At 43.4% G+C, this 18,956-nt stretch overlaps 1 protein-coding gene across 2 annotated transcripts in view; it reads right to left on the reverse strand.

Annotated features, from left to right (window-relative positions):
* st8sia4 (ST8 alpha-N-acetyl-neuraminide alpha-2,8-sialyltransferase 4) overlaps positions 1–18,956 on the reverse strand; it is a 69,627-nt gene that overhangs the window by 19,441 nt on the left and 31,230 nt on the right. For both annotated transcript variants that reach the window (XR_013579845.1, XM_078565864.1), the window contains exon 4: positions 17,383–17,676. Coding sequence is in view for 1 of the 2 variants with exons in the window: in XM_078565864.1 (XP_078421990.1) it covers positions 17,383–17,676 (294 nt within the window). In the remaining variant the exon portion in view is untranslated. The remainder of the gene's footprint in view (positions 1–17,382; positions 17,677–18,956) is intronic.

The following is an 18,956-nucleotide window of genomic DNA, read 5'->3' on the forward strand; positions in this document are numbered from 1 at the left end:
TACGTGATAGCAAGCAACTGCAGCTATTCAACGAATGGTGTCATTTTTCTTTGAGTACAGATTTCAAATTAAGCTGCAGCGCTTAATCATGAAAACAGAAATTGGGAACACAACCGAATTTGAAACTCCAGAAATAGGTGATAAAGACAAGAATCTCAATTACCAACAAAATTTAAGTAAACAACAGTTATTACAAACTGTATTGTAGTATAGTGATTCAGGTACTCCCATACACTGTATGCCAGTAGGTCTGTCAGCTTCTTTGTGAGCATTGCCTGTCAGCCAGCAGTGAATAAGGTAATGCAAAGAAACCAAAATGCTGATATTTCATCAATTTCATGTTTCACTATTATGAAAAATGGTATTACACCAACCAGTCCATAGCAGAAAACTGCTACCAAGACTATGCAGCTCAGCTGACCGGCTTCAAATAAAACTGCAATAATATACACTATATATTTCCCTAGAGGTATTTTTGTTAGGTAAGCATACCAAAGGATATAGAGAGATCGGTCATGATTAATTGAATGGCAGAGCAGGCTCAAAAGGCTGAATGGCATACTCCTGTCTCTATGCTCCTAAAAGCATCATTTGCTGCAGCACAAAGACAACAAGAAGGTCTCAGTTCAATCTTTATTCTGTGCTGAGTTAGTAACATCACAGTCAGTCAACTGGTTAGGATAAGAGTGTGGTACAATTGCCTTTAGCACTCCTGGGTGATCAGCAAAACTGGTCAGGTTTACCAGGCCTAATCACCATCCTGGAACTTGCTGGAAGCAGCAGCGAGGAATGCATCAGGTTTGATTGTGGTAACCTCCGCTCTCCATAGCCAGACCTGAATATTCCAGAAAGTTCTGTTGTCTGTGGAACCATAAGCCTACCATGAATTACGCTCTTCAGCAGAGCAGAACAGAAATGAGAAGATCAGGGAGGAAAGAACACTGCGCTTACACGTGAAAAAGTTTGTACAGTCAGCTCAATTAATTCAGAATTAATTTTGTTCATGAAGAATTCAAATGATCAGATCGTTCAAATTAAGCATTTTCTATGAGATAGCACAGTTAAACGTAAAAGAAACACTACAGGAAATTTAATACGTGTAATAAAACTGTTAGGAACTGGAGATAGTTTTAAGTAAGTTATATGGGCAGAATTTCACCCTTGTCGGGCGGGCATGGTGGGGGTGGTCGGAAAGCCGGCTGCCGCCTGCGATCGAAGCCAGAAGGCGATTTCACGCTGGCGGGCCAATTAAGGCCCACCCAGGGTGAAACGCGAGTGGCAGGGCTCAACGCTGCCTGTGTAGGGGAGGGTGGGGTGTGCAAGTGTGGCGAGCACAAACTTCGCGCATGCGCGTGAACGTGTGCTTGAAAATCTCCCTGAGGCACAGAGCTGCCTCACGGAGATGGAGAGTATTTAAAAAAAAATAAAGAAATTAAAAATGTTATAAAACATGTTTCCTCACGTGACTGTCACATGAGCAGAGACATGTTACTAATTAAATGTTTTATTTTATTTTTATTTGTTTTAGGAAGCCTCATCTCGCCCTTGGATGATGTTTGCTAAAAGGTGCGAAGGCCACTTGGTCTCTTCGTCCGCCCGCCAACCGGAAGGCCTTTTAATTGCTGACAGGTGCACTGCTGACTCTGGCACACGCCTACCGAATGAAATATCGTGCAATTGCACGTTGACATCGGGACGCTCGCCCGACGTCGTTTTACGCTTGAGCGGGTCGGGCGGGCGTCTGACCACCGAGCTAAAAATTTTGCCCTATGTGCATTTGTATGGTAAGAAAGCAGGGAACTTGAGTTTTGGTTTCGCTTTAAAAGATGTCTGCATTCTAATGAGGTTTTATGACTCCTGAAGGGAAGTTAAAACAAACACAAGGAAGAAAAACTGTGCTGTTGCCTAGCAACACAGGTCCAGGGAGACGGGCCCGCAAGGACGGAGAAAAATAGAAAAGTAGTTTCAGTTCAGTTGAAACCAGGAGCCAGGAGGAGCTGGACAGGAGAGGGAACTGCAGAAAGCATATTCCTTCAAGAACAGGAGAAGATCTCAGGGTGTGGGACAAAAAAAGGAAAGGCCCAAGGCCTTCTTGCCAAAGGATGGACAGGAATCTGGAAAAGGTCCTGTTAAGCTAAGTCAAGAGGTATAAGCAGAGGAAGGCTCCAAGCTTAAAGGGAGAAAGCTGCAGGACGCAGACTTAAAGCAAAATAGGCTTGCGAGAAGCCAGAAGATTCGAGGATACAGCCAAAAGGTTGGTGACTCCTTATTATGGGCATGTGAGTACCTGAGAGAGAATGCATGGAAGACAAAGCTTGAATGCACCTGGCAATCCAGGGGTGAGGAACATAAGGAGAGTTCAGAACCCTGGAGGTGGACCCTTGTGGAAGGTGTCCGAGAGAAAGCGTCATTTGGGAGAAGATTCCAAAGCGAGTTCTTTGAAAGTGGAGATTGGGACCCTTGTGTGAAAGATGGAATTCAGTAAGACCAGTTGGTTCACGGTGTGACAAGTGTCTGGGGGGAGTAAATGAAGGATCCATAGCATCTGTTTGGGGTGGCAACTGTCACTTGGTTTCAGGGTGTGGTGTGCCTGACCACAGGTCACCTATTGGTTTGCATAGACTGTGTACTTACTGTGAACATGAGAGTATAAGATAGCTTTATAACTTGTGTTATCCTTACGAATCTGTATATATCTGTAAAGGTATAGTTTGGGTGAAGGAGTAATGTAGTTCATCTTTTCATGTTTAATAAATGTTCTATTCTTTTGTTAAAAGTTTAATCAGCTGACTCCTGTGACTTCGTTCAGTAGCCACTCTCCACGTTTCTAAACAAAAAAATAAAAGTTAAGATCTATCAAGCCGGGTTCCACTCTGGGATCTGGCTTGTCCAATAGCCATGTCAGCTGGGATCATAACAAAACATCAAAGAGACGATTAAGATTTGCATGATGAAAATCTGAGTACCATAAAAACATCAAGGTGAAGTCCAGTCATTTCATAATATGCTGTGTGATTGTGGTTTGCTTCCTGTTAACAGCATGTTCATCCATAATACTATCAATTATATCTAGTTCATAGAAGTGCAGTGGAATTAATAGTCCTCCTGCTAAAGACAACATCTGTGATTAGAAAAGCTGTCTTAGTTGTCAGCTGCTTCCTCTATAATTGCACAGAATTACAATTTATGGCCTTGGAGGTGGTGTGTGGTGGTGATGGTCAGGGGCGGGGGAAGGGGTACGTGGGATTTGGGTCCTTTGCTTTCATCTGTTTTGGCCTCTTCTTTACTCTGACTAGCAGCATTCTCCAGCACGGCATCAATAATTTCTATGTCAATCAGTTATCTAGAGTGAGAACTTCCTTAACAACATGGAAGGTGGATTCAAAACTCAAGGCTGTTGAAAGCTCCAACAGACAAAGAATTCAAGGGAGCTCTCAAAGTCAGCTATAGGTGCCCATATGAGATCCTCAGCTGTGTCAGATGAAGTTGCTTCCTCTATTAGTGGTCTGAATTTGCACTGCTCTCAGAAGAAGTCACATGGGCTCGAAACGTTAACTCTGTTTGTCTCTTCACAGATGCTGCTAGACTGCTGAGTTTTTCCAGCATTTCTTTGCTTTTAAATAGGCTGCCTCTGTACACATGGTCGAATGCCTTAATGTGATCGATGAAGGAAATATATAGTGGTTTCCTTTGTTCATGGCACTTCTCTTGCAGCTGCCAGACTGAGAAGATTGTGTCAACTGTAGATCTTCCAGTTTTGAGACCACACTGGGATTTGGGGTAGATGTATTCAGCCAGAATATGCAATCTGACAAGGGCAACAGAGGCAATTTCTGTGATTGCCCTTGTTCTGTACCCCTTGTTCTTGTACAGGGTCACAATCTTTGCTTCACCCATATCCTGGGGTACTGCCCCCTCCTTCCAGCAGACAGAGAAGTTTGTGCGGATGATACAGTAGGTGGTTTCCGGTGATTGATGAGATCAGGCAGTATGGCAATATCACCTGGAGCTTTGCCCACGGCAAGCAAGTCAAAAACTTTGCCATGTTCCTTCACTGTGGGTTCAAAATCAAGCTCTGCTAGGGTTTCTATGGTGCCTAGAGCTTCCTTGGTAACAGTGTTCTTCCTAGAGTACATCTCAAGGTAGTGTTCCGTTCATCTCTCCAACTGTTTGTTGCAGTCAGTGATGACCTCTCCTCCTGCCTTGGTTTTCAATGGATTTCTTGGCTGATGGATCTGTTGCCTTTTTGATCCCTTCCTACACGCTCCTAGCGTGTGTCGAAGGGCATCTGGATATTCTGGCTAAGTTGTAACCAGTAGTCACTGGCACACCACCTAACAGTCTGCTGGACTTAGTTCTTAGTGCATTCAGAGTCTTTTTGCTCAGATCTCCTGTATTTAATGAGAGCGGATCGCTTGGCTTCAATGACAGGTTCCATCGCAGTGACTTAAGCTTCAAACCAGTTAGCACTTTTTCACTCTTGATTCCCATATGTTGAAAGTTCAGTATTGTTGATGATGCGTCAAAGTATGTTCCATTTTGCTTCTGTATTTTGTGTGGGAATGCTGGAGAGCACATGTTCAATCGAATCAAGGAACTGTTTTTATCAGTATGAAAAAGTTTCAAGGGTTGTATCCTAACCTTGGACACACCGTGGAGTGATCTGTAACACAGTTAGCTCTATGGTAGCTGTGTGCGTTGAGAATGTTGTTCAGAGAGTCACACCTGGTGATGATCAGATCCAGCTACTGCCAATGGCCTGATCTTGGACGTCTCCAGGACACCTTGTGGTGTGGTTTGTTCTGAAGTAAGGTGATAGCTACACAAAGCTCGTGGTAGCAACAAAACTCAAATAGTTGCTGTCCATTTTCATTTATCTTTCCTAGGCCATGATGTCCGAGTCAGGAGGGCCATGCTTCATGGTCCATGCCCACTCTTACATTGAAATCCCCCAATTTATTGAAATGTTCTGACTTAGGGATTCTGCTGATAGCAGTCTCCAGCTCCTCACAGAACTAGTCTTTTGCCTCTGTAGTGGAGCACACTGTTGGAAACTCATGAGGTTAACTTGCCCTGTTTGAGTTGAGAGGCAAAGGAGAGAACACATTCAGAGCCAATTGTGGGAGGTTATACCATCGATAGTGGGTTCCGTACAGAGAAGCCTACCCCCACTCATGCTTTTCTTCTGAACTCTTCTCCTGCCAGCTGAATGTGAAATGATTTTCTTTCAGTGATCCATTCTTGGCGAACCTGGTCTCTTGTAGGGAAGCTGTGCCAATGTTCAGCTTATCAAGTTCCATGTCAATAAGGACTGTCTTGTGTGCATTATCGACCAGCTGTCAATCCGTGCACATGGTCTCAAAATCCATTCACGTCTTTACCTGTCTTTCCTCCTTTAATAAGCTTCTTCAAACTTTTTGACCAAGCTTTTGGTCATTTCACCTAACATTGCCTTATGTGCATCAATGTCAAATTTGAAAAGATTCAGTTTCAACTTTCTCAGTAAATTAATTTGTTTTAGAAACATTTTGCTAGCCCTCAGTGATGATTCCATCCTTTTTCAGAGAGGTAGAGGCAGGGATGTTAAGTTTGTGTGCTACAACATTCTTCATCTCTCTATGGTGCTCAACATATTTAATGAATTTGGCCTTAAAGTTTCAGCAGCACCATGCACTGACATGCATAAGAGTGAAACATCAGAGTGAAACTGCTCTGGTCTTATTGGTTCTGTTCCAAATCCTGAGAACTGTTGCTAGGGAGTCCACCCTGTGAACCCAGTGGGATTTCAGAGCAACGCCTACCCGTTTCATACAGCTAACAGCGTAGGTGGGGGGACTAGGCTGATCTGCCCAAAGATCTGCAGATCTTACGACCTTTCTTGATGCTCCTATTTAAAATGCCACCTATCACTCTTGAATTGCTTGCCAATTTTTGAATTGGGCATGGTGCAGCCCAGATACTTTATGGAGATGTGCAGGAGATTCAGCTGGTGGGATTTCAGGGGAATTCCACCAAACAGTCTGAAAAAGGGGCGCTGGGATGGTGAAGATGGCAGGTGGGATTCCCCTGGAAAAACATGGGGCGGAATTTTACAGCAGCGGGATTTTACGCTTCCGTCGAAGCCAATGAAGTTTAGAATGGCTCACCTCATTTTACGACCCCGTCCCCGCCGCATCGGGGCAGTAAAATTCCGGCCATGGTGTTTGTGATCTAGCTAATGGATGTTGCTGTCATATCTGCTATATATGCTATGAAACAATGCAGCAAGAAAAGTTTGATGCTGAAAGTGATGACCAAGCATGATGCTGGAGTGCTATTTTATTTGGATGCTTTACAGACAAAACACTTGATCTGATTCTCATAAGAGGAGCTGAGAACAGAAGCAGTTGCTAACAGCAGTGCAAATTCGGACCACCATCAGAGGAAGTGGCTTTATCTGACACAGTTGACACCACTCTCTCTTTCTCCTCCTTTAACATGGCCCTTAAAACCTATCTCTTTGACTTTAGTCACCTGTTCTAATTCTTATATGATGAAATGTCAATGTTTATTTGATAGCACTTTTGTTGATCACCTTAGGATGCTAATTACATTAATGAAATTATATAATTGGAAGTTATTGTTTGTTCATCTGAAGTGTGAACAAATAGGCAAATAGATTCCATTGTATTCACTTCAAGTGTTGAGGTCAACAGTGGTGAATTAGGAACTAGCACATGGAAAGTCATTTGATTTTAACATCTATTGGAACCCTGCAGGAAGCAATGTTTGTGTTGTTATTCACATATTATTACAGATTTTTAAATCTGGAGTCATACCTAGCAAAAATGATAGTTGTGATTGATGGAGGTCAATAATTTCAGTCTCGAGACATGGCTAGCATCCTAGGCCCAACCATATTCAGCTGTTTAATCAACCTTCCATTTATCAGAAATCAGGATGTTTGATGAAGATTGCACAATGTCCAGCACCATTCACAAGTCCTCAGTCACTGAAGCAGTTCATGTCCATTTGCAGCAAGACCTCGATAACATTCAAGCTTGGGCTGACAAGTGGCAAGTAATATTTGAGCCACATGTGCCAGGCAATGACCAACTCCAACAAGAAAGAATCCAACCATCTTCCCTTAACATTCAATGACATAATTGCTGAATCCCCCACTATCAACATCCTGCTGGTTACAACTGACCAGAAACTGAATAGCACCAGCCATATAAATACTACGGCTACAAGAGCAAGTCAGAGGCTGGGAATTCTGCAGCGAGTAACTTATCTCAAGATTCCACAAAGCCTGTCAACCATCTACATGACAGGAGTCGGGAGTGTGATGGAATACTCTTCACTTGTCTCGATGAGTGCAGTTCCAACAACACTCAAGAAGCTCAAAACTATCCAGGACAAAGCAGCCCGCTTGATTGACACCCCATCCACCACCTCAAATATTCATTCCCTCTATCACTGATGCACAGTGGCAGGGTTGTGTAAATCTACAAAGTGCATTGCAGCAACTCACCAAGGCTCCTTCAACAGTACCTTCTAAACCTGTGACCTCTACCATCTAGGAGGACAACGGCAGCAGCTGCATGGGAACACTACCACCTGCAAGTTCCCCTCCAAGCCGCATGCCATTCTGACTGGAACTATATCACTGTTCCTTCACTGTTGCTGGGTCAAAATCCTGGAACTCCCTTCCTAACAGCACTGTGGTTGTTCCTAAAACACACAGACTGCAGTTGTTCAAAAAGTCAATTACTTCTCAAGGGCAATTAGGAATGGCAATAAATGCTGGCCTAGCCAATGATGCCCACATCTGTGAATGACTAAATAAAAATAGCCGTACCCTTTTACATTTGATATGGCTGAGTTTGGAATTTGAATGTTGTTGAATTGTTCTTGAACACACATATGATCCTTGGTAATCCTTTTTGCCATTTCCTTTTGCACTCTTAAATGCTTTCGGACAAAGGTTTTCCAATATAACTTCTTTTAGTTTCTGGGTATCCTTCAGGTTCTAGCGAAATAAGCTGGGGATGTAATCTGATATGTGTTGCTCATTTTGCAAAGAATTCAAAACTACATGCGTTTAGGAACTATCAATGTGAAGAACTAAATTATTAATATGCTACTTTATCTCCTAAAGAACATTCTTACAAGCTTTTTCTTTCATTCCCCTGTGCTCCATTTTAGTAAGTCTATCATGGTGTTGCTCATGGGCAGTCTGTAACTTGGAGTGTGGTTATGTTTACTGTGGTTTGTCTTAAGCCAAAGCACATTAGTGGTTTGTTCTAATGTAACAGCTCCATTGAAGCAATATATGGTGACTGACATGAAATAAGGATATTATTCATATATAGATAGTATCACTTTTAAGCTAATAGACTTGTAATCCTGAGGTTTAGAACATAAGAACTAGGAGCAGGAGTAGGCAATTCAGCCCCTCGAGCCTGCCCCGCCATTCATTACGATCATGGCTGATCTCATTTCGGCCTCAACTCCAATTTCCCGCCCTCTCCCCATAACCTTTCAACCCATTACTAATAAAAAATCTATCTCCTCCTTAAATTTATTCAGCATCCCGGCATCCACTGCACTCTGATGTAGTGGGGTGGTGAAAAAGGCATATGGGACACTTGCCTTTATCAATCGAGGCATAGATTACAAAAGTAGGGAGGTCATGTTGGAGTTGTATTGGTGAGGCCACAGCCGGGGTACTGTGTGCAGTTCTGGTCGCCACATTAAAGGAAGAATGTCATTGCACTGGAGGGGGTGCAGAGGGGATTCACCAGGATGTTGCCTAGGATGAAACGTTTAAGTTATGAAGAGAGATTGGATAGACTTGGGTTGTTTTCATTGGTGCAGAGAAAACTGAGGGGCGACCTGATCGAGGTGTACAAGATTATGAGGGGCATGGACAGGGTGGATAGGGAGCAGCTGTTCCCCTTAGTTGAAGGGTCAGTCACAAGGGGGCATAAGTTCAAGGTAGGAGTTTAGGGGGGGATGTGAGGAAAAACTTTTTTACCCAGAGGGTGGTGACGGTCTGGAATGCAGTGCCTGGGAGGGTGGTGGAGGCGGGTTGCCTCACATCCTTTAAAAAGTACCTGGATGAGCACTTGGCATGTCATAACATTCAAGGCTATGGGCCAAGTGCTGGTAAATGGGATTAGGTAGGTAGGTCAGGTCTTTCTCATGTGTCGGTGCAGACTCGATGGGCTGAAGGGCCTCTTCTGCACTGTGATTCTGTAGTGAATTCTACAGATTCATGACCCTTTGAGAAAAGTAATTCCTCCTCATCTCCGATTTAAATCTACCACCCCTTAGCCTAAAACTATGGCCTCTCCTTCTAGAATGCCCCAGAAGGGGAAACATCCGCTCCACGTCTACTTTGTTTATCCCCTTCAGCATCTTATATACCTCAATTAGATCTCCTCTCATCCTTCTAAACTCTAGCGAGTATAGGCCTAAACTGCTCAATCTCTCCTCATAAGACAAGCCCCGCATCTCTGGAATCAATCTAGTGAACCTCCTCTGAACCGCCTCCAATGCAACTACATCCTTCCTCAAGTAAGGGGACCAAAACTGTGCACAGTACTCCAGGTGCGGTCTCACCAATGCCTTGTACAGTTGCAACAACACTTCCCTATTTTTATACTCTATTCCTTTAGCAATAAATGCCAAAATTCAATTTGCCTTCCTTATTACCTGCTGTACCTGCATACTAGCTTTCAGCGATTCATGCACGAGGACACGCAGATCCCTCTGCACTGAAGCATTCTGAAGTTTCTCTCCATTTAAATAATAAGTTGCCTTTTTATTCTTCTGACCAAAATGGATAACCTCACACTTAACCACGGTAAACTCCATCTGCCAAATTTTGGCCCATTCACCTAACCTGTCCATATCCATTTGTAAATTTTTTATTTCTTCATTACAACTTACTTTCCCACCTATTTTGGTGTAATCTGCAAATTTAGCTATAGTACCTTCTATTCCTGAATCCAAGTCATTAATATAGATTGTAAATAGTTGGGGCCCAAGGACCGAACCCTGTGGCACCCCACTAGTTACAGCTTGCCATCCAGAAAAATACCCATTTATCCCGACTCTCTGCTTTCTGTTGGTTAGCCAATCCTCTATCCAAGCTAATATATTACCCTTAACTCTGTGTGATCTTAGCTTGTCTATTAATCTTTTGTGCGGCATCTTATCAAAGGCCTTCTGGAAGTCCAGAAATACTACATCTACAGGATCCCCATTAATCACTTTGCTTGTCACATCTTCAAAGAACTCTAGCAAATTAGTCAAACATGATTTACTCTTCATAAAACCATGTTGACTCTGATGGATTGCATTTTGACTTTCCAAATGCCCTACACTTCCTTAATAATGGATTCCAACAATTTCCCAACGACAGACGTTAAACTAACTGGTCTATCGTTTCCTACTTTCTGCCTCCCCTCTTTTTTGAATAAGGGTGTTATATTAGCATTTTTCCAATTCACTGGAACCTTTCCAGAATCCAGGGAATTTTGGAATATTATAACCAATGCATCCACTATCTCAGCTGCCACTTCCTTTAAGACCCTGGGATGTGGGCCATCAGGTCCTAGGGACTCGTCACCCTTTAATCCCAATAGTTTGCTCAGTACTTTTTCTCTAGTGATGGTGATTGTTCGAAGTTCCTCCTTCCCCATACTCTCTGCACTACCTGTTACTATTGGGGTAGTACTAGTGTCCTCCACCGTGAAAACTGAGGCAAAATATTGATTAAGCGTCACTGCCATTTCTGCGTTCCCCACTCCCCAGTCTCGTCCTCCAAGGGACCAACATTCACTTTAGCTACTCTCTTTCCCTTTATATACTTGTAGAAGCTTTTGCTATCAGTTTTTGCGCTAGTTTTCTTTCATAATTTACCTTTGCTCTTTTTATTATTTTTTTAGTAACCCTTTGTTGATCTTTAAAATTTTCCCAATCTTCCAGCCTGCCACTGACCTTTGCAATTTGGTATGCCTTAGTTTTTGCCTTTAAGTTATCTTTAACTTCCTTGCTTAGCCATGGATGCTTCTTCCCCCTCTTACCATCTTTCTTCCTCATTGGGATATATTTTACTTGGTAAACACTTGGTTTGGGCTAATAATTCACACAAAGTGAGCATTCAAATCCATCCACAGCATTTGAGAATTTGATTTCACTAAAGAAAACCTGAAGTAAAATTAACCGTGAAGCTGTTGGATTAACGTACAAAGGGACCTGGGTGTCCTTGTACACCAATCACTGAAAGCAAGCATGCAGGTGCAGCAAGCAGTTGGGAAGGCAAATGGTATGTTGGCTTTCATTGCGAGAGACTTGAGTACAGGAGCAAGGATGTCTTACTGTAGCTGTACAGGGCCTTGGTGAGACCACACCTAGAGTATTGTGTGCAGATTTGGTGTCCTTACCTAAGAAAGGATATACTTGCCATAGTGGGAGTGCAACGAAGATTCACCAGACTGATTCCTGGGATGGGAGGATTGTCGTAAGAGTAGAGATTGGATTGACTAGGTCTGTATTCACTGGAGTTTAGAAGAATGAGAGACGATCATATTGAAACGTATAAAATTCCGACAGGGCTGTACAGACTGGATGCAGGGATGACATTTCCCCTTGCTCGCCAATTTAAGACAGAGATGAGGAGAAGTTCCTTTCCTTTCAGAGTGTCGTGAGTCTTTGGAAATCTCTTCCTCAAAAGGAGGTGAAAGGAGAGTCTTGGAATAATTTTAAGGCAGAGGTAAACAGATTCTTGATAAGCAAGGGAGGAGGGGAAGGCTATCAGGGGTATGTGGGAATTTGGAGTTGAGGTTACAATCAGATTAGCCATGATCTTATTGAATGGCGGGTCAGGCTCAAGGGGCCGAGTGGCCTACTCCTGTTCCTAATTCATATGTCCATATCTCTCTACTGCAATGCATCAGTCAATCGGAGTTCCTCAGGGCAGTATCCTAGGCCCAACCATCTTCATCAATGACCTTACTTCCATCACAAGGTCAGAAGTGGGGATGTTCGCTGATGATTGCACAATGTTCAGCACCATTCGCAACTTCTCAGATACTGAAGCAGTCCATGTCCAAATGCAGCAAGATCTGCACACTATGCAGGCTTGGGTTCATAAGTGCCAAATTTGCGCTACACAAGTGCCACAAATGATCATCTCCAACAAGAGAATGTCATCACCCCATGACATTCAATGGCATTACCATCAATGAATCTCCCACTATCAACATCCTGGGAATTACCATTCACCAGAAAATAAGCTAGACGAGCCATATAAATACTGTGGCTACAAGAGCAAGTCAGAGGCTGGGAATTTTATGTTGAATAACTCACTTCCTGACTGTCCAAAGCCTATCCACCATCTACAAGGCACAAGTCAAGAGTGTGATGGAATAATCTCCACTTGCCTTGATGAATACAGTTTCAACAACACTCAAGAAGTTTGACGCCATCCAGGACAAAGCAGCCTGCTTGACTGGAACACCATTTACCACTTTCAACATTCACTCTTTCCGCTACCAACGCACAGTAGCAACAGTGTGTACCATCTACAAGATGCACTGCAGGAATTCACCAAGGCTCCTTCAACAGCAGCTTCCAAACCCACGAATTCTACCATCAAGAAGGACAAGGGCAGCAGATGATTGGGAACACCATTACTTTCAAATTCCCCTCCAAGCCACTCATCATCTGACTGGAACTATATCGCCATTCCTTCACTGTCATTGGGTCAAAATCCTGGAGCTCGCTGTCTAACAGTACTGTGGGTATTCCTATAACACAAGGACTACAGTTGTTCAAGAAGGCACCTCACCACCACGACAGTCTCAAGGGCAATTAGGAATGGGCAATAAATGCTGGCCGAGCCAGCAACGCCCACATCCCCTGAATGAATAAATAAAAACAAAATCCCCTATCACAGAATCACAGGGCAGAAGAGGCCCTTCGGCCCATCGAGTCTGCACCAACACGTGAGAAACACCTGACCTACCTACCTAATCCCTTTTACCAGCACTTGGCCCATAGCCTTGAATGTTATGATATGCCAAGTGCTCATCCAGGTACTTTTTAAAGGATGTGAGGCAACCCACCTCCACCACCCTCCCAGGCAGTGCATTCCAGACCGTCACCACCCTCTGGGTAATAAAGCTTTTCTTCACATCCCCCCCTAAACCTCCTGCCCCTCACCTTGAACTTATGTCCCCTTGTGACTGACCCTTCAATTAAGGGGAACAGCTGCTCCCTATCCACCCTGTCCATGCCCCTCATAATCTTGTACACCTCGATCAGGTCACCCCTCAGTTTTCTCTGCACCAACGAAAACAACCCAAGTCTATCCAACCTTTCTTCATAACTTAAATGTTTCATCCCAGGCAATATCCTAGTGAATCTCCTCTGCACCCCATCCAGTGCAATCACATCCTTCCTATAATTTGGCGACCAGAACTGCACTCGGTACTCCGGCTGTGGCCTCACCAAGGTTCTATACAACGCCAACATGACCTCCCTACTTTTGTAATCTATGCCTCGATTGATAAAGGCAAGTGTCCCATATGCCTTTTTCACCATCCCACTTCCACGCCCCTCTGCCTTCAGAGATCTATGGACACACATGCCAAGGTCCCTTTGTTCCTCAGAACTTCCTAGTGCAATGCCGTTCATTGAATACTTCCTTGTCAAGTTACTCCTTCCAAAGTATATCACCTTACACTTTTCAGGGTTAAATTCCAACTGCCACTTATCTGCCCATTTGACCATCCCGTCTATATCTTCCTGTAGCCCAAGACACTCAACCTCACTGTTAACCACCCGGCCAATCTTTGTGTCATCCGCAAACTTACTAATCCTACCCCCCACATAGTCATTTATGTCGTTTATATCAATGACAAATAATAGGGGACCCAGCACAGATCCCTGTGGTTCGCCACTGGACACTGATTTCCAGTCACTAAAGCATCCTTCTGTCATCACCCTCTGCCTCCTACAACTAAGCCAATTTGAATCCACCTTATCAAATTACCCTATATCCCATGTGCCTTTGCCTTCTTTAAAAGTCTCCCATGTGGGACCTCGTCAAAGACTTTGCTGAAATCCATATAAAGTACATCAACTGCACTACGCTCATCTACACACCTGGTCACCTCCTCAAAAAATTCAATCAAATCTGTTAGGCATGACCTCCCTCTGACAAAGCCATGCTTACTATCCCTGATCAAACCTCGCCTCTCCGTGGAGATAGATACTCTCCTTCAGAAATTTCTCCAATAGTTTCCCTACCACTGACGTGAGACTCACTGACCTGTAATTCCCTGGCTTATCTCTACAACCCTTCTTAAATAGCGGAACCACATTAGCTGTTCTCTAGTCCTCTGGCACCTCCCCCGTGGCCAGAGAGGAACTAAAAATTCGGGTCAGAGCCCCTGCGATCTCCTCCCTTGCCTCCCTCAGCAGTCTGGGAGACAAATCATCCGGACCTGGAGATTTGTCCACTTTTAAGCCTGCCAACACCTCCAATACCTTCGTCATTCCCTATATTAATTTGCTTAAGAACTTCGCAGTCTCTCTCCCTGAGTTCGATACCTTCATCTTCATTCTCTTGGGTGAAGACGGACGTGAAGTATTCATTCAACACTCCAGCAATGTCCTCTGTCTCCACCCATAGATTGCCCTCTTGGTCCCTTATGGGCCCTACTCTTGCCCTGGTTATCCTCTTCCCATTGATATGCTTATAGAATATCTTGGGATTTTCCCTACTTTTACCAGCCAGAGCTTCCTCATATCCCCTTTGCTCTCCTAATTGCTTTCTTAAGCTCCACCCTGCACTGTCTGTACTCCACTAATGCCTCTGCTGATTTGCTTCCCTTGTACCTGCTAATTTCCTGTCGTATAAATTGCTGTGATCGCTTGAGATTTGGCATTCTTGCATTTGTCCTGATGTGTGCAAGACAAAAAGCTTTGGCAACTTGTCTCTCTTTTCAGCAATATTCAATTCTGGACCACCAAGCAACTGTTTGAACTGTTTTGCATGCGCGAAAGAGTGACTCTCCTTCCTCCCACCACCCCCCTCTTTCTCCCATTCCGCCCGCCTGTCTCCGTCCTTTTGAAGCTGATCACTGTCCTCCTCACAGTTCACAATACTTCTAAGTTTTGTGTCATCTGTTGAAATTTACAACTTCCTATCCATGTTGCCACTGTCCTTTTTACAGGTACCGGATCCCATATCTGGGAAGCTTGGGACCGAGCCTGTGCCGGATACAGGGATTTTCTGATTTAGGATCTGGCGTTTGGGGGTGGGGTGTGGTGTAGTGGAAATTGGATAATAATTAATTCAAACTTAAAGCCAGGCTGATTTTTCCGCCGAGCCAGACCCAGCCAGGACGGGAAAGGGATGAGGGGTGGACCAGGCTGGCTTCTGCGCCATTAACCCAGACATGAAATAAATAAGGCTGGACCCATGGAGCAAGGGATCGGTGAGCCATGACCCGAATACTCAGCATACCAGAAGTTCCCCTCCAGCTGCGAACGTAGCCGGTTTCGGGTCCTTCCAGATTTTGGGATGCTGGATAAGGGGTCCAGTACCTGGATCCCATCAGCTTTGACTCTATTAACAAGCCTGTAATGTGGCATTTTACCAAATGCCTTTTGGAAGTCCGTGTATCAACTGCATTACTGTAGCCCTCTCTGTACATAACAGCTATGTTATTAAGAAAATGCATACAATGATCACATTGCACCATTCATAGCACATATGTCAGAATAAAACTTTAGCACTGGCTATGACTAACCGTTTCACGATACTATAGTGGTCTGACGTTAAACTTACATCTGAGCAGTCAACATTTATAGCACCCAGTTCATAAATACTGTTGATGTATCCTTACAAATGAGCAGTTAAAGGAGTTAAAGTATATTCCACTGAGTTGTCTCAACATCCCTAAAGATTGTAAAAGGAAGATTTTTGCCTATTTACTGGATTCCCTATGGTCACATCTTACAGTGTTTTCTGTTTTAGAGACAGTCTGGGAATGGAAGTTTTGTACAGAAATTCCCCTTATCAAACATCATGCTTCCACACAGTGGGTTGAAGGAAGGAAACCTGCTTCTACCCAGCAATTTTAAAGCATAAAACATGATAACAAGTCATCACCGGGAAAAAGCACGTCATTATCTGCCCTCATTACATCAGGGATGTTGGGGGAATTTTGCTTATCGTACTTCCTCTTTAAACCAAAAGGTTATACAATTAACTTTTTTAAAAAGATTTTTGAAAAAGATACTGGCAGATAAACAAAATAATTACTAGGCATTGTGAGACCTAGGAAACCCAATTATGTATTAAGTATTTATGTATTTATTTATATGAACAACAGAACAAAATGTTCCAAGACCATTTGTCACTAAGGGTTAACTGCACAATCAGTCTGAATGCACCTGCAATTTTCAAATAAATTACCTCAATGTGTAAGATCCATTGGTGGGGTGGGATCTCTGAAATTTTCTCAAAAAGTCAGCCTGATGTAGCTTGTCACTCCCATTTGAGCCATTCATCCTCTCTACACAGCACTCTCTTTTACATCATATTCTTTGAGATAGGGCTAGTATATTTCTTACATATACACAACTGCTTTCAATGTCAATAAGGATTATTTACAGATCTAGATCCATTTCTAGCCCATATATCTTCATGGAGGCAGACACTCATCAGGCATAACTATATGGCAGAGTGGTGTGTGACTATTAATTTTTTAATAAGTAATCTTTTAACTTCCAATGCCTTTGAATGTAGTTGATAAACGAGTTTATGGTCAGGAAAGATTTTAATTACAGAAAATCTAAATTATGTTATCAATCTTAAGTCCTTTGTACACTATTTCGCTGAGAATGGATCAGTTTTTGTGCATTATTCAAAATAACGCCAGGTTCCAATCAGATTTTCCTTACTGTCATCTATTCTTTATCTCATTTGGTGTTGAAAAGGTTGCAGATTGATCCTTATAGATTCAAACACTATACGAAGAGGATGATTGGTTTAAATGGAGGTGATATATTGTCTATATTGCACAAGTCAAGCAGGCATTATATAACAAAATTTTGTAAGATCCCAGCCCTCATTAATCCAAACAGTTTTTAAAAATCTAATTGCTTGGATTAAAGTTGGTAGATCTGAGAAAACTTTAGACATTTTTTTAAAATTCCAATTGTTTGACTTAGAAGTTGAATTCAGATGAGCAGCCAAGTATTTAAGGTTTGTGGTTTAATGTCATACATCCCTGACCAGCATATGTTCAACATGCTGCCTACTTCACGGTCCAAAACGTATAACTAACCTAGTCTGAGCCATGGAGCGATACTTACCCTCGGACAGCATGTATGAGTCGCAAGGATGGATAGGCTGTCTGAATGTTCAGCCTGTTCTTCAGAATCAGCTCATTTACATATTCAACATGTTTTTCTCCTCCCTTAACCATGAACGCGGGGATCCAAAGAACACTGTCGTTCAACACAGCCAGTCTGTCGACAAATTTCTCTCTGTCTGTCTCACTTTGAAGACTTCCAAAAGCTCTTTGCACGACTGATGGATTCATTGTGACAAAATCAGATTTGAGTCCAACATCATCAGCGTATTCCACGAGGGGAGCAAGGTTACACCTACAACAAATAAAATCATTTTTTGCATAAGGTTTTCTTCCCAATTAACATATTTATTAGTATTTAGAAATAAATTACAGACTGTGGAAATAATCAAAAATGATTTAAACAGCCAATACTCTTTCATATGAGTTCCATCATATATGTATCTATATTAATAATCTACAAAAGACAATGGGCTAGGATTTCATTTGTGACGATTTTTGGTTGCAGGGGCTACGATTTGTGATCTGTCCACACTGATTGAAGCGAAGTGAGTAGCAGGTAAAATCTGTGTATGCAGCTCATTTCCCTGATTTTCACATGGTTTACAAGTGGCTCCGTGCTGACCTGCTCTCCATTGCGCTGCTGGCTGTCTCTGTGCAGTCCCAGAGTAGTGTTCTGAAGAAACCACATCTGCAAGCAGCCTTTCTGTTTTGAAGTTGCAGTCCCTACACATTTGGCAGCTGTAGTAATGCACTGCAGACATTGGAGCATTTGGATGTCACCCCAGGCCATGGAAACAGCTCCCCATTTTAGTGACTCTGCCCTGGATGCATGGGTCAGAGAGGTGGAGGCCACGAAGGCCATGTTTTCAAAGGAAACAGGAACTCACGACAAGTGAGGGCTAATGCCTAGAGTGTGGCACCCAGGACATGGCAGCAGCACCAATAAAAGTTTAAATACCTCACTCATATCTGCACATGACATATCACACCGCCCACACCATTTTCTTATCATACTGCTCAATGCAGCACAACCCCATCACTCACCCAGCAGCACACCCCACACCCAGACACTCAAGACTCACTCCTAACATTCTTACACTACATCTCACCCACAAACACACCTTCAAATCATGCCAGGTCCAGACATACTTCTGAACACCTGCACAAATCTACAACTATGGCAGACACATCGCCTCATCATACTGGCGTATGATCACTAACATTCCTTCCTCTTACAGGAGAGGAGACCCACTGGATCAGCAGAGAAGCACCTTGTACCTCAGTGCTGTGGAGGAGTGGGAATACCGGGACCAATGTCATATAGCCACTGGCGCCGCCGAGGCTATACAAGATGATGGCACGTTGCTGCCTAAGGCACTTTCTCCATTCACTCCTCACCCTCATCCTGAAAGGTGCTATGAAATGGAAAGTGTGGATAGAGTGATCAGGGACCTTCTGCTTTCCTCCCCACCTGCCCTGGCCTGACTCCTGCCCTCCCCTTATGCTTTTGAGTTTTCAGGTAGTTCAGAATTGCTGCCTAGTCAGCCACTGCAGCCTCATGAGGAAGGACAA

The sequence above is a fragment of the Cetorhinus maximus genome, chromosome 2 (assembly GCF_964194155.1).
Source record: "Cetorhinus maximus chromosome 2, sCetMax3.hap1.1, whole genome shotgun sequence".
NCBI lineage: Eukaryota > Metazoa > Chordata > Chondrichthyes > Lamniformes > Cetorhinidae > Cetorhinus > Cetorhinus maximus.